Below are 15,773 nucleotides of genomic sequence, written 5' to 3'. Positions count from 1 at the left end.
ACATCTGTATATACTCAATTGCCAGGATCTTCGTTAGGTCTAATGGATGTAAAGGATGTCTAGTTTTTTTGGAAGGAGTGTAGATTTTTTTTTTTTTTTTTACTTTATTCACTTTGGAGGAGGTAGTTGCACTACTGTTCAATTGTCATACACTTCTCAGAAAAATGCTTTTGAAAAATGCTTTTACTGATGTCAACGGGGCGGATAAAGGAAAGATAGAAAGAAAGCAAAGAAAGCAGGTTTGTATCAACTGTAGAAATAAACGTCACAGTCCTGAACGCGAACATAAAATAGTACCACAGCTAATACGAATGAAAAACGCGCATTGATACAAATGTTATCCGTCCCGTCTGACCTCGTTTCCGTCTCGGTAGACAGACTTTTGTCTGCCGGCATTTTCTTTTTATTTCGCCGGTGCGCTTTCAGCTCGTAGATTTTTTTCGCCTGTTTTATAGGCCGGCAGCTGATATTTCTTCTTATCCCATTTTTTTCCACTGCAGTCTACAACACAATGCCAGGTTTTTCAGACAGAGATCGTGGCAGAGACCGAGGGTAAGTGTGGGTTTCCTTAATATTAGCAAAAAATGCCAAGTGTAGCATTCGGCCGTTGGCTGCAGCGTTGTCTTACGTATCAAAACAAATGTCACTGCGAGGGTTTCGTGGTTTATTGTCGCCTTTCTGTTAGTAAGTAAAGGCGTGTATTAGAATGTACGCTTGTTTCTATGCGGGCGGCGCCCTGTCAGTGTAATGTAATCCATTTCCTTGCCGTTTGGAGATAAAATGGCAGCGAACGGCGGCTCCGTGTCGGCGTTTGCACGTCAGCCTTCCCGTTACCGGAGCATGTGACGCAGAAGTGTCTTCTCTTGAGAGTGCAAGATTTATGTCGCTGAGGCCCAATTTATTACTAAAGAGTCGTTTTCTGTCACCGGAGGCAAAACGAAACCTCATAACAGCCCCGTTTAACCGTGTATTAACCGGGTCACGTCAGGCTCGGTGATGTGACATGTTATTGTTTATGCGGAAGCGGTATTCAAAGATGGCTCCGCATAAGCGGTTTGAACCTGTTCAGTCTGTACAGCATTCATAGTTGTATATGGGTTTTTAATGTTAGTAAACCTGGTGTTGTATACATATACTACAATAACATAAAGTTAAATATATACATATAATGTGGGACTGTTTATGAAACATTTTAATTACAATTTTTTTGTCATTATTTAGCGTTTGTTTTGGTTAAATGTACTTGTGAAATTACTGCAAAAGGCAAGTTATAGGCAGTTTCTCGGAAAATGACAATTAAATAAATGCCCATTTAAAAAAAAAAAAAAAAAAAAAAAGCAGAACGGCAAAGGATTGAATTAAGCGGAAAGAACATAGAATATACTGAAAAGATGCAGCCTGGAGCTTTAGCCTATTCAGTACTAGGTTTCATCAAAAACGAAAGCTACAATGAATAAATATTCCTAAATAAAAAACATATATATATACATAAGTAAAAGCCATCGTTTCATAAAGATGATAATTACAGTTTCAAGTTTTATTTGCATAACACATTTTAAACCAAAGGACTTTAAAATTAAAATATTTTTTAAATGGCTTATGTGAGAGAGACAATCTTAACTGCTTTATCTAATTTTTTTTTAAAGTAAAGTTCATATGTAATTATTAGCCTGTTATACGTATGCATTTGACATAACAGCTTCTTGTTGTTTGTTGGTTTCTGGTTGTCCTGACCACGCCTGTCTAAAAGATTAGTTTATTGACAGTTAAGGGTGTAGTTCTTAAATTTCTGCCATGCCCTACTTAAAAAGCTGAATTGTTCATATACCAATTTTTAAAATCAATTATTAAGTATTTAAAAAAGGGATCTAAATCTTATTTTGTTTAAATAGAGGTGCAATCATTAGATCGTAAGGTGGCATCTGGAAAAGTTTGTTTGTTTTTCCAAAGCACTGTATGTGATCTCCTTCGGCAAAAAGTCTGTCTTTGTTTGTTTGTTTTTACGCTGTCTGATTATTTAAGTTAAAAAAGTATATTATAATAATCTAAATTACACCATAAATACCAAAATGAGCTTAAAAAAATAACTTGTATTTCACAGTGCCAGTTTGTATTCTTTGGCTCTGGCTAAAACCTCTAAAAAAAAGAAAGTGAAAGTGAAAAAATTCAACCTACAAATGTTTGGTCCTAAACTTGTATTTATTCCATTTAATGAATTTCTTTGCTGTCATTTATTTCATCTATGGGTACTTTTTGGTGAATGCTGTTATTTTCAAAAACAAAATACAAAGCATATCTTCGATCATATCACTTTTCCGTTTTCCCGAAATTCCACAGGTGCTGATTTTCTGTAAAGTAAATATTTAAGTTTTACAAACTAAGTGGGCACAAATACCCTCTTCTTCCAGTAAATAAATACATGGAAAATGGATATAATAGAAAGATTGTGTTTTGTGTAACAAATGCCTTTATATTTATTTTACAAAGGCTGTTTCCTTATAGTGCTATAAAACTGTGGAGACAGGAAATACATCTAGCGCTGCGATTGAAGAAATTGACCAAACAGGCGAAAACCTCAGCAGTGATGCTGCGATTAACTTCATTCATAGCTTAAGCCAACCTGAAAAAGTCTAGACTGCAGTTATTTAAACAATTGCAGTGTTTCATTTTGCATCCTTAAGAATATTTCTATAGGAATGGCTGAGCAGTTAATTGTTATTTTAACAAAAGGGTACTTTGTTTTCTTTTTTTTTTTTTTTTATACGTGGCATCTTTTTTTCTTTTTCCTTTTTTTTTCACAAGAAGATATGGCGGTGGGCCTCCTCGTTTTGGTGGTGGTGGAGGAGGCAATAGGGGTGGACCTCCTCCTGGAAAGTTCGGCAACCCTGGTGAGAGGCTGCGAAAGAAGCACTGGAACCTCGATGAGCTTCCCAAGTTTCAAAAGAACTTCTACCAGGAGCACCCAGATGTCACCCGCAGACCACTTGTAAGGCCTGATTTTGCATAATTTTCTCTATTTTTTTTTAACTAGGAAAAAAAAAACATAAAATGTAAAGCTCTTAAAATTATACATGATTTCAGTGGGTATTGCTGCTTTAATGTGAACTTGTGTCTTTTTATTTCTTTTTGGAATTCCAGCAAGAGGTCGAACAGTACCGAAGAAGCAAAGAAGTGACGGTTAAAGGCAGAGATTGCCCCAAACCGATCGTAAAGTTCCACGAAGCTGCATTTCCAAGTGAGTACAAATTCATGCTGCTTAAATAATTAAGAACTGCCTGCCTGCTCTATTACCCTATGCTGATATTTCAACTTGCAGCTACTAAACTTGCATGTCTTGCTTCCTCAGGCTACGTTATGGATGTAATTGTCAAACAAAATTGGACTGAACCAACTCCAATCCAGTCTCAGGGGTGGCCCGTAGCCCTGAGTGGCAAAGACATGGTTGGAATCGCTCAGACTGGCTCTGGGAAGACCCTTGCAGTAAGTGTTATACAGTTAGATTTTTTTTTTTTTTTTTTTTTTTTTTTTTTTTTAAAACCATTTCAGCCAAGATGGGGAATAAAATTAATGGTGCTATGTGGTTACTTTTGCTTTCCAAAGCATTTGAAAACATAATACAGTATAGAATTTTTTGCAGCATGATTGGCTAAATTCACCAAAGAGAAAAACATAATAAATTCTTTATTCTGTCAATTTGTATTATTTAGTACAGCCATTTAAGGCAAGGTAACCTTACTGCACCACTCACTAGGCAAAATTGAAAAAAAAATGTGTATAACACTGTTGATATTTTTTAAGGTGACAACAGTGAGTGTATACAAGTTTAAGAGTGGCTCCGTTGAGACTGACCAGATGCTATGAGTTGTAAAATATCCATTTTGGACAAAATGTTTTGAGTTAAAACTAGGTCTGGGCGATATGGCCTAAAATGCATATTGCGGTATAATTTGAAGCAGGTGCAGTAACGATATATTTCGCGATATATTCTTTTCTTCTGTATAACATATTTTCCACACTATAAGGCACACTTAAAATCCTTTAATTTTCTCAAAAATCGAGAGTGTGCCTTATGTATGAATTCTGGTTGTGCTTACTGACCTCGAACCGAAATTTGTTAAAAAATGTTTTAGTACAACTTTGGTAAGCTGCACTATACGGCTGCCGTAGTGAGGAGCTTCGTGGAGTAATCTGGATCCAAAACTCCGTCCCCTTCAGGTCCCAAAGTCAAACGAACACTGAGAGTTAAAAACGGTCTAAATTCTTTCATCTTTAATAAAATCATCAGCATTGCTGCTTTATCGGGTGTAACAATTAAGTTTCACATCCATGAAAACAGAAGTTATTAAATTTAAAGGAGTTACAAGTTAACAGGAAGTTAGCTCGCTAGTTTACACCTAAACATGACATAGCATGTTCTGACTGAGAGATTTTTGAAACTAATTAAAATGCACAGCTCTGCTACCACTTCCAATATAAATGAAGACAGAAAACTAAACAGCAGTGGCGTTTGCAGGGTTACTGAAGTTGGACTAACTGGTATATAATGTTGTGCTACGTGATTGCTAGCGACACAGCTATGTTAGCATAACATTAGCACAGTGAAGCTGGAGGATGAACGCCAACTTTTTTTCCACTCGATAAAAGTTAACGTGAGGGATTCTGGTGGTCAGGGACAAATGCAATCGCATAGCAGGATGCTATACACGGGCCAAACTTCAGTCAGGAGAACAACTGAGATTATTCATCCACAATACGAGGTTAGTTATTAATATACTGCAACAATATGGGAATAGAACAGCTGCGAGAGAATTCAACATTAATGAATCAATGTTACGGAAGTGGAGGAAGCGCAGTTTTTGGCTTTCCCCATATTTCAAAAGTGCTTTATCTCTTTGCTATGACTGTCGCCCGCCATAATTTGCAGATGATAATGGTTTCGACCAAAACAGGCGCAGCTTGATGACATCATCAACATGCGATAGAGCGATGGAGTCAAAATCTCTATCGTTGGCCAAATTTATATCGTTTCTATCGTATATTGTTTATATCGCCCACCCTTAGTTAAAACCATGTTAACACTGCTGTCTTTTGTAAGAAATTCACAGCACTGATGTTATGGAGATATGGCAGACAACTCTTTATTCTTTCAAAACACTGATGTTACACTGTTATGTTAATAGTTGCATTACTTGCAAGATTCACTCCTTTTCGTCCTTTTTAGTACCTTCTGCCTGCAATTGTGCACATCCAACACCAGCCATTCTTGGAGCATGGAGATGGGCCTATTGTAAGTAAAAAATATATTCATGTTGTCTGTGTAAATATACAAATCTTGCTGTGTAAAACAGCCAATTCCATCCTTTTGACTGCCATTTTGAAATCTGAAAATCTTTCCTCCTTTGTGTTTTCAGTGATTCATTTATATATCTTGATGCCTTTTTACATCCTCATAGCCTCTGCAGTCTTTTAGTTTTTTCCATCTATTGACAAGGCACAAGTTTGACTTTAAAATGAAAAAATATTTATATTAAATATTTACATTTTAATTCAAACAGAAAATAATAAAAAAAATACATTTTCTTCCATTTATGACTTTTTGCTGCCCATCTACAGTACTTTCAAGACCCACACTTTTTGATATTTAATCTATAAACATGTGTCATCCATATTTGTTGTCATGTGGAAGAACAGCTGAAATGTTCAGACTTAAAAAGAATGTAAATCGTTTTTTTAGTGCTTGGTGCTGGCACCAACCCGTGAGCTGGCCCAGCAGGTGCAGCAAGTGGCGGCTGAATATGGCAGGGCCTCCCGTCTGAAGAGCACCTGCATCTATGGCGGGGCGCCCAAAGGGCCCCAAATCAGGGACCTTGAAAGAGGTATATATTCTTTAAAGTTTTTGTTTAAGGATTACAGTTTAATTGTATTGGTTTTAAGTTTAAAAACGCTATTTTCTCGGTTTTTGTTTAAGGTGTTGAGATTTGCATCGCCACTCCGGGTCGTCTCATTGATTTCCTGGAGTGCGGTAAGACTAATTTGCGTCGTTGCACCTATCTGGTGCTGGACGAAGCTGACCGCATGCTGGACATGGGGTTTGAACCTCAGATCCGCAAAATAGTGGACCAAATTCGGGTAGGTTGTTTCTGCTTTTGCTTTGCAGACAGTTAACATTATATTTCTAAGAATCTGTGTCAAAACAGGTTTTCATGCCACAAAGATGGCAGCTATTTTAGTGGTTTCTTATGATACGTAATTTGCATAGTCTTTTAAGGGCCTCAAAAATTTGATGAAGACCTAGAACTGAACCAGAATACATCAAGTAAACCTGTGTTGGTAAAATTTATTTTTTTCTGGTTTTTTTTTTTTTTTTTTTTTTTTTTTTTTGTTTGTTTGTTTGTTTTTCTCTACCAGCCAGACCGTCAGACCCTGATGTGGAGCGCCACCTGGCCTAAGGAAGTTCGTCAGCTGGCCGAGGACTTCCTGAAGGACTATGTCCAGATCAATATTGGAGCACTGCAGCTCAGTGCCAATCATAACATCCTGCAGATAGTTGATGTTTGCAATGACCTTGAGAAGGAGGACAAGTGAGTAAATGCTTTATACCACCCTTAACGAGTGCTTAAACATGAAAATCCATGTTCTATATTTAATTATGTACTGTAGATAAAGAAAAATGTCTTATTAAATCTAAAATGGCTCTAATCCTGTTGTGTTCATACCATCTTCATAGTATTTTACTTTAACCATTTAGACACAAAACGTAAATTTACGTGCTTTAAATTGGTAGAGAACTTTATTCAGCTAGTAGATGAATAATGAGTAGACTTTCTCTGTTGTCTGCTCTCTGTAAGACTGATCCGTTTGCTGGAAGAGATCATGAGTGAAAAGGAGAACAAGACCATTATTTTTGTGGAGACCAAAAGACGTTGTGATGAGCTCACCAGGAGGATGAGGAGAGATGGGTAAGGAGTCCATATCCTTAATTTTTTTTTAAATCGTATTTACAGTAGGGCTGTGCGATATGACCAAAATCTCATATCCCTATATTAAGACATCTATCGTCCGATAACGATATAAATCACAAAAATGTAACATTTTCTGTAAATTCTGTGAATCTTGGGCAGCTCGACTTGCGTGAAATGTTTCCAGCTGGGCGTCGCGTACCTGGAGTCGAGTGCATGAAACTACATTTTTAGACATAGGTTGTAACGGCCGCCGTTTTCTTTGTGAGTACTTATTACACGGCGTGCTGCGGGGAAAAGCCTGTTCTAATGTTTGAGTCTAAGGTTTTGAAAAGTCTCAACAGGATCTTGAGCTTTATTGTGAAAGGTTTATGTGGAACATAAACAAGCAGACACGCGATGGTTTTAACGTCGTTGTTGCTAACGACAATGCATAAAAACAAGCGCTTGTCCGTCTGTAGTGTGGTTATATTAAATATAAGAGAAAGAGAGAACTTTAAGAAATTAATATAGCCACTACAGTGACCATCAAAACGATGGAAAAATATTGCCGTAAAGAGTTTATTTTGCGACACCACGAAACAAACGATAGCGTAAAATGAAACGATAGACGTTTTAATATCGTCATCAGATATATATCGTTATATCGAACAGCCCTAATTTACAGTCAAGTTCAGCAAATATTTGAAGCAACATGTGTCACATTTGCTGTAAATATACATGCAGGTTTTGACCCAGAAACACATAAAATTAAAGTTACTTTAGATAAAGGTTCATATTAACTGCCTAAGTAAGAGCCTATAGGCATTTCAAGATTGCTGCAACACATGCTCCTCAGTGGACTGACAGTGGACTAATCTAGGCTGACTGTGTGTGTGTGTGTGTGTGTGTGTGTGTGTGTGTGTGTGTGTGTGTGTGTGTGTGTGTGTGTGTGTGTGTGTGTGTGTGTGTGTGTGAGACAGGTGGCCTGCAATGGGAATCCATGGAGACAAGAGCCAACAGGAGAGAGACTGGGTCCTTAACGGTAAGATATATGATTTTGTGTTAATAAAATGGATCTGGGTTTTAATATTGAAACAATCATTGTTACTCTATATTTTACTCAATTTAGTCCCTTTCCTTCCAGAATTCAGATATGGCAAAGCGCCAATTCTCATTGCAACAGATGTGGCCTCCCGTGGCTTAGGTCAGTATGGCATTGAATAGTACTACTTTATTATCAGTGTTACACTTATTTTAAAGAAAGTGCTTTTGCTTTCTTTAACTTTTCTATGCATTTTCTGAGTTTTTCTCACCTTAAGGTGGAGTCTTTGTGGCAGGCGCTAGGCATGACAGTCCCAGGCCTCGAGAGGGAGCAGGATGACATATTGGAATTGCTCAACTGGCTTGCCACCCAGTGGGCCTAGAGAGGTGAAAGCTCTTGTGTGCCAGTGATCTTCAAAAGGCTGTGTGGCTAAGCCTTTGTCTCTGATATGTTGTTGAAAAACGCTCACATCTGTTCTCTGTCCATGGATTTCACCTGACAAATGCCATCCAGCTGTTTCCAACTCAAACGTTAAAAAACAGAGATATGCTTGATGCTGTGACTTTTGCCTTGCATGCTGTTGTGTTAGAGAGCGCTGTATTGCAAGTCACTTGTTTGAGATTTGGAACAATTGTTACCTTTCAGAGCTTGTATCACATAGCATGGGTGTGAGCTTGTCAAAGCTTTCAGTTGTTTTCTTTTGCCGTCAAAGTGCTGGATTCCTTGAAAATGGAGAGAGCAGTTTGAAATCATGTCTCTGAAAATTGAGGAGACCTGGCACATGTGTTTAGGGGGTAGTGGGAGCATCTAGTGAGTGGAAAAAGAGAGAGTCAGCTCAAACCAAAGTTCCTCCCTCGCCTGCGTTTTATAGTCATGTCGAGACCTGCCAACAAGAGACATTTTCTCAAGTGAACACTGGCTTCTTGGAAGATCTTGCCTTGATGATACTGATGAAGGGGGTGGGGGTGGTGGTAATTGTTCTGTGTTCGCTCAGGGGTCCCACAGGGTTCAATGTTTGGCTCTTTTTCATGGTTTTTGAAGCGGGCCCCTGTTTAAATTAGTACTCGGTCTATTTTGTCTTGGCAAGACGCGCAGTGCGGCCTTTAATAACAAGTTTCTTTTGAGAGTGTACTGGGAAAAGCCTGGACATGCAAAAATGTACCACTCAATGGTCCTATATTGGCACGAGGAGGCCCCAGTGCATATCGTGGCCCAACTGCGTAGAAGCTCCTGGATGTCACTTGACAATTTGTGGGGGATTTCGCTGCATTGGGAAAGGACTAGTGAATGCATACTCCTTAATGGTAAGACTTAAATTCATTTTTTTTTCTCCCTTGGTTAACAAAAGGGAGAGTCATGTCTTTTGATTATGGTAAGCAACTGGAGTGTGCATCGTTTCTCTCTTCCCACAGTAGTATTCCCATGGAGTAGACTTGTACGCAATTCTGATGTTTTAACGTGTTTCCTCCACAGGCTAACAGTCGCCTTTCTTCCCCAGCCTTCCCAGTTGCTAATTTTTCCCTTTGATCTGGCTGTTGTGGTGTGCAAAATCTTTTGTGGCCTCCTTGTTTTGTTTTGCCACACTGCAACACTTTCACAGATGTGGAGGATGTGAAATTTGTCATCAATTATGACTACCCTAACTCTTCCGAGGATTATATCCACCGCATTGGACGCACAGCCCGAAGTCAAAAAACGGGCACAGCCTACACCTTCTTCACCCCCAACAACATGAAACAAGCCAGTGACCTGATCTCTGTGCTCCGCGAGGCCAACCAGGCCATTAACCCCAAGCTGATCCAGATGGCAGAGGACAGAGGAGGTAAAATGTCATTCTTATTTACATTAGGATTTAAACGTGAGCTAGACTTACTGACGAGTAGATACTCAGTTTTTGTTATTGATCAGTGATGTTATTAGAGAGGCGATTTAAAGTGAACCAATTAGTCTTTTCCAAAAAATGAGATCCAAGTATCAGGAGTTAGTCTCTAAATAAAAGTTAAATGGTTTAGACTGCTGTAAACACTCAGTTTTCGTTGTTCATGGACCTATACAAGAGACGGATATGCCTAATATGGTTATTTCAGGCATACGCTGGGACAGCTTCGCCAACACCTTAAGTTTTCTCTCTAGCATCTGGTTGGCACGTCTCCATTTTAGTTCTTTTTGACATTTCAGCATCAAAAATAGGTGATCAAGAATATATTTATTGTAATTATTATAATTTTTATTTCATATTTGGCCATTTAAAACTCAGTTATACAACTGAAGGTTAGAAAGTTTTTTGTTTTTTTCTTTTCATATTTTTAATATATTGATTGTAATTGACTTCTCTCATTCTCTCTCTCACCCCACCTTCCGTCACGGGGCTGCACCTACAATTTGTGTATGTGTTTGTGGATAAGAGAGAAGTGTTATATTCAAGGAAAAGCATAGTAGTTCCACCTTAAATGTTGATACAGCATACAGGTGTAGCTACTCCAGTACAGTCCAAGAATGGATAATAACCATGAAATGTTGCTTATTATAATGTTCAAATCTGATTTTTTTGGGGGGGAAATAAACTGACTTCAAAGTAGAGCACTAGATTTTTATTATCCTTACTGAACTTTGCAATTCGTTCTTCTATCAGTTATTAGGTGTTTTTCCTTATATTTAGATCTAATAAAGTAATTGTACTTTTTAATTGTGACTTGTCCATCCATCCATCCATCTTCATCCGCTTTATCCGGGGCCGGGTCGTGGGGGCAGCAGCCTAAGCAAAGAGGCCCAGACCTCCCTCTCCCCAGCCACCTCCTCCAGCTTATCCGGGGGAATACCAAGGCGTTCCCAGGCCAGCCGAGAGATAATCTCTCCAGCGTGTCCTGGGTCTGCCCCGGGGCCTCCTCCCGGTGGGACATGCCTGGAACACCTCACCCAGGAGGCGCCCAGGGGGCATCCTTGTCAGATGCCCGAACCACCTCAGCTGGCTCCTTTCGATGTGGAGCAGCAGCTGCTCTACTCTGAGCCCCTCCCGGATGGCCGAACTTCTCACCCTATCTCTAAGGGAGAGGCCAGCCACCCTTCGGAGGAAGCTCATTTCTGCCGCTTGTATCCGCGATCTCGTTCTTTCGGTCACTACCCACAGCTCGTGGCCATAGGTGAGGGTAGGGACGTAGATCGACCGGTAAATTGAGAGCTTCGCTTTTACACTCAGCTCCCTCTTCACCACGACGGACCGGTGCAGCGTCCGCATTACTGCAGCTGCAGCCCCAATCCGTCTGTCGATCTCCGGCTCCCTTCTCCCATCACTCGCGAACAAGACCCCGAGATACTTGAACTCCTCCACTTGGGGCAGGAACTCATCCCCCGACCCGGAGTGGGCACTCCACCCTTTTCCGGCTGAGAACCATGGCCTCAGATTTGGAGGTGCTGATCCTCATTCCCGCTGCTTCACACTCGGCTGCGAACCGTTCCAGTGCGAGCTGGAGGCCCTCACCCGATGAAGCCAACAGAACCACATCATCTGCAAAAATCAGAGATGAGATTCTGAGGCCACCAAAGCGAAAGCCCTCCGCCACTTGGCTGCGCCTAGAAATTCTGTCCATAAAAATTATGAACAGAACCGGAGACAAAGGGCAGCCCTGGCGGAGCCCATCACCCACCGGGAACGAGTCCGACTTATTGCCGGCAATGCGAACCAAGCTCTTGCAACGGTTGTATAGGGATCGAATGGCCCATAGCAATGGGCCAGACACCCCATATTCCCGCAACACCTCCCACAGGACACCCCGAGGGACACGGTCGAATGCCTTCTCCAAGTCCACAAAACACATGTAGACTGGTTGGGCAAACTCCCATGCACCCTCAAGTATCCTGGAGAGGATAAAGAGCTGGTCCAGTGTTCCGCGACCAGGACGAAAACCGCATTGTTCCTCCTGTATCCGAGGTTCGACTAACGGACGAACTCTCCTTTCCAGCACCCTGGCATAGACTTTCCCAGGGAGGCTGAGGAGTGTGATCCCCCTGTAGTTGGAACACACCCTCCGGTCCCCCTTCTTAAAGATGGGGACCACCACCCCGGTCTGCCAGTCCACAGGTACTGCCCCTGATCTCCACGCAACATTGCAGAGGCGTGTCAACCAGGACAGCCCTACAACGTCCAGAGCCTTCAGGAACTCGGGGCGGACCTCATCAACACCAGGGGCTCTGTCACCAAGGAGTTGTTTAACTGCCTCAGTGACCTCGCCCCCGGAAATTGGCGGGTCATTCCCCTCATCCCCAGACTCTGCTTCCTCCTCGGAAGACGTGTCAGTGGGATTAAGGAGGTCCTCGAAGTATTCCTTCCACCGCCTGACAATTTTCTCAGTCGACGTCAGCAGCGCTCCGCCAGCACTATACACACTGCAGGTAGAGCACCGCTTTCCCCTCCTGAGACGTCTGACGGTTTGCCAGAATCTCTTCGAGGCAGTCCGAAAGTCTTTTTCCATGGCCTTTCCGAACTCCTCCCACACCCGAGTTTTTGCTTCAGCCACTGCCCGAGCCGCATTCCGCTTGGCCTGTCGATACCTGTCGGCTGCCTCCGGAGTCCCACAGGCTAACCAAGCCCGATAGGACTCCTTCTTCAGCCTGGTGGCTCCCTTCACCTCTGGTGTCCACCATTTGGTTCGGGGATTACCACCACGGCAGGCACCAACCACCTTGCGGCCGCAGCTCAATGCAGCAGCTTCGGCAATGGAGACGCTGAACATGGTCCATTCGGACTCAATGTCCCCAGTCTCCCTCGGAATGCTGTTGAAGCTCTGCCGGAGGTGTGCGTTGAAGATCTCGCGGACTGGGGCCTCTGCTAGACGTTCCCAGCACACCCTCACTACGCGTTTAGGTGCACCAGGTCTGTCCAGCGTCCTCCCCCGCCACCTGATCCAACTCACCACCAGGTGGTGATCAGTTGACAGCTCAGCCCCTCTCTTTACCCGAGTGTCCAGAACATATGGTCGCAGGTCTGCTGATACGATTACAAAATCGATCATCGACCTACGGCCTAGAGCGTCCTGGTGCCACGTGCACTTATGGACACTCTTATGTTCGAACAGGGTGTTCGTTATGGCCAAACTGTGATTAGCACAGAAGTCCAATAACAAAGCACGGCTCGGGTTCAGATCAGGGAGGCCGTTCCTCCCAATCACGCCCCTCCAGGTCTCGCTGTCGTTACCCACGTGAGCATTGAAGTCTCCCAGCAGGACAACAGAGTCTCCAGGTGGAGCACCCTCCAGCACCCCCCCCCCCCAGGGACTCTAAGAAGGCTGGGTACTCTGAACTGCCACTCGGCGCATAAGCGCAGATGACAGTCAGGACCCGTTCCCCGACCCTAAGGCGCAGGGAACAAACCCTCTCGTCCACCGGGAAAAACCCCAACGTACCGGCAGCAAGCCATGGGGATATTAGAATACCCACCCCAGCCCGCCGCCCCTCACCAGGGGCAACTCCAGACTGAGACAGAGTCCAGCCCCTCTCCAGGAGACTGGTTCCAGAGCCCAAGCCATGCGTAGAGGTGAGCCCGACTATATCTAGCCAGTACCTCTCAACCTCACGCACTAACTCAGGCTCCTTCCCCACCAGAGAGGTGACATTCCATGTCCCTATTGCCAGTCTTGGCAGCCGGGGGTTACTCCGCCAGGGCCTCCGCTCCTGGCCGCCACCCGGCACACAATGCACCCGACCCCTATGGCGCCTCCTGCGGGTGGTGGGCCTGCGGGAGGATGGGCCCATGTCTCCTCTTCGGGCTGTGCCCGGCCGGGCCCCATGGGCTAAGGCCCGGCCACCAGACGCTCGCCCTCGGGCACCCTCCCCGGGCCTGGCTCCAGGGCGGGGCCCCGGTAACCCTATCCCGGGCAGGGTAAACTGTTCCCTCGGTGTCCTTTTCATAAGGGTCTTATGAATCGCTCTTTGTCTGGTCCCTCACCCAGGGCCAGTTTGCCATGGGAGACCCTACCAGGGGGCAAAAGCCCCCAGACAACATAGCCCCTGGGATCCCTGGGACACACAAACCCCTCCACCACGATAAGGTAGCGATTCAAGGAGGGGAATTGTGACTTGTTTTGTTTGTTTGTTTTTTGTTGTTTTGGGGGGTTTTACGATCTCATAGCAGCCCTGATGCTGGTTTCTGTGTCTTGGTGCCACAGCCACGGTGTTTTAACCCACCCTTCCTTCTCTCTCCTTTGTCTCACACAGGTCGTGGAAGGGGGGGAAGAGGTGGCTACAAGGATGATCGCCGGGATAGGTATTCTGGGGGTGGGAGGAGTAACTTCAGTGGTAGTAGCTACAGGGACAGCGACAGAGGGTTTGGCAGTGGGCCGAAGAGCTCCTTTGGTGGCAGTAAGGCCCAAAATGGTGGCAACTATGGAGGCAATAGTGGTAACTCTAGTGGTAACTATGGTAGCAGCAATTACAGCAACAGCAATGGACAGGGTAATTTTGGCGCTCCTACAAACCAGGTGGGCGGCTTTGGTAACCAAAGCTTCCAGGGTCCCCCTCAGTTTGGGGGTATGCAGAGGGCCACTCAGAATGGTATGAACCACCCACCATTCCCATTCAACTCCCAGCCGCCGCCCCCACAGGCCCAGCAGCAGCCGCCACCACCACCAATGGTGCCCTACACCATGCCACCACCCTTCCCTCAGTAGATATGATATATGCACAATAAATGGAACCAACATGATTTTTGTTTCGTCCTGAAATCTTACAGTATGATGATCATTACTATTATTATTATTAATATTATTATCCTTTGTACTGTTTAACTTTGTTTTGCTTACAGCAGGGTTGGAATTATTCCGTAAACCCAGAGCATTACATGGAGTCATAAATACGTCTCCTATAGTGCAACCATGATTGCTGCACTTTTCCTTGACTATTTTTGGTTTTTTGTTTTGTTTGTTTGTTTTTTTTTTTGTTACATTCCTCAGTAATTTATTTTTACTAGGTAATACAGTGTTTTCAGTTTGTGGTATGCCTAAAGTGATGTTATGGAGATCATCTATAAAAGGGGTGCGTGTGGCCCTTTTCAATAAAAATAAGAAAAGATGGTAACCTTGTGTGTCTGTGTTCTCTCTCTTTGGGGATTTTTGTGGGTTTTTTTGTTTGTTTGTTTTGTTTGGTTTTTTTTGGATGGTTGGGGGGGTAGATTTTGATACCTCTAAGTGGTGTTACAGGGAAGCTGGCAGAGCTCTGTTCTGCTGTTTTGGGGTTTTTTTGTCAATTTTCACCCGTGTGTCCATCCATTTTTCTGTTGATTATCTGGGTCACTGGGACAACACGTAATGCAAAGCTTTAAACCCTTTGCCAACCTGCAGCTCTTTCTAGGGAACACCAAAGAGTTCCCGAGCCAGCTGAGAGATGCAGTCTTTCAAAAATATTCTGGCCCTACCTGCCTTTTTTGTTTGTTTGGGTTTTTTTTTTTTGGGGGGGGGGGGGGGTATTATTATTATTATTATTTAATTATCGCAGAGAATAATGTCTATGGAAAGTAAAGTTTTATGGTGCAATTGATGATTTTAACTGGTAATACCCCAAAATAATACAGAGAAACCTCAGATATTCAGAAGACACCCTATGAGCAAGCACCTGGCGACATCTATGCAACGCACTTTCAACTGAAATCAAATGAAATACACATATTAAATATTTCACAGTAAAGGTCAAGGATTGGTTAAAGGTAAATCAGAGGTGTAGTCATTTCTATTAACTATATTATAATTTTTACAAGTACCCTTTTTTTAATTTCATTTTTTGTAGTTTTATAATCATAGTGT

At 43.0% G+C, this 15,773-nt stretch overlaps 1 protein-coding gene across 2 annotated transcripts; it reads left to right on the top strand.

The window, feature by feature from the left end:
- The first annotated feature begins 331 nt into the window (after positions 1-331).
- On the top strand, positions 332-15,051 carry LOC101469775 (putative ATP-dependent RNA helicase DDX5). 2 transcript variants are annotated; one of them, XM_004539228.4, is made up of 13 exons: positions 332-552; positions 2,806-2,986; positions 3,139-3,235; positions 3,347-3,480; positions 5,222-5,287; positions 5,735-5,876; positions 5,969-6,129; positions 6,409-6,581; positions 6,849-6,959; positions 7,922-7,983; positions 8,086-8,145; positions 9,584-9,805; positions 14,194-15,051. In XM_004539228.4, the coding sequence occupies exons 1-13, from the start codon at positions 512-514 to the stop codon at positions 14,643-14,645; spliced, it is 1,902 nt and encodes a 633-aa protein (XP_004539285.2). In that variant the 5' UTR covers positions 332-511; the 3' UTR covers positions 14,646-15,051. The 2 variants fall into 2 exon arrangements, with proteins under 2 accessions (XP_004539285.2, XP_024658562.2); XM_024802794.2 differs by having other exon boundaries at positions 2,803-2,986.
- The last annotated feature ends 722 nt before the right edge of the window (positions 15,052-15,773 follow it).

Source organism: Maylandia zebra, linkage group LG6 (genome assembly GCF_041146795.1).
Source record: "Maylandia zebra isolate NMK-2024a linkage group LG6, Mzebra_GT3a, whole genome shotgun sequence".
Taxonomy (NCBI): Eukaryota; Metazoa; Chordata; class Actinopteri; order Cichliformes; family Cichlidae; genus Maylandia; species Maylandia zebra.
The sequence above is the reverse complement of the archived record's forward strand: the minus strand, read 5'-3'. Positions and strand labels throughout refer to the sequence as shown.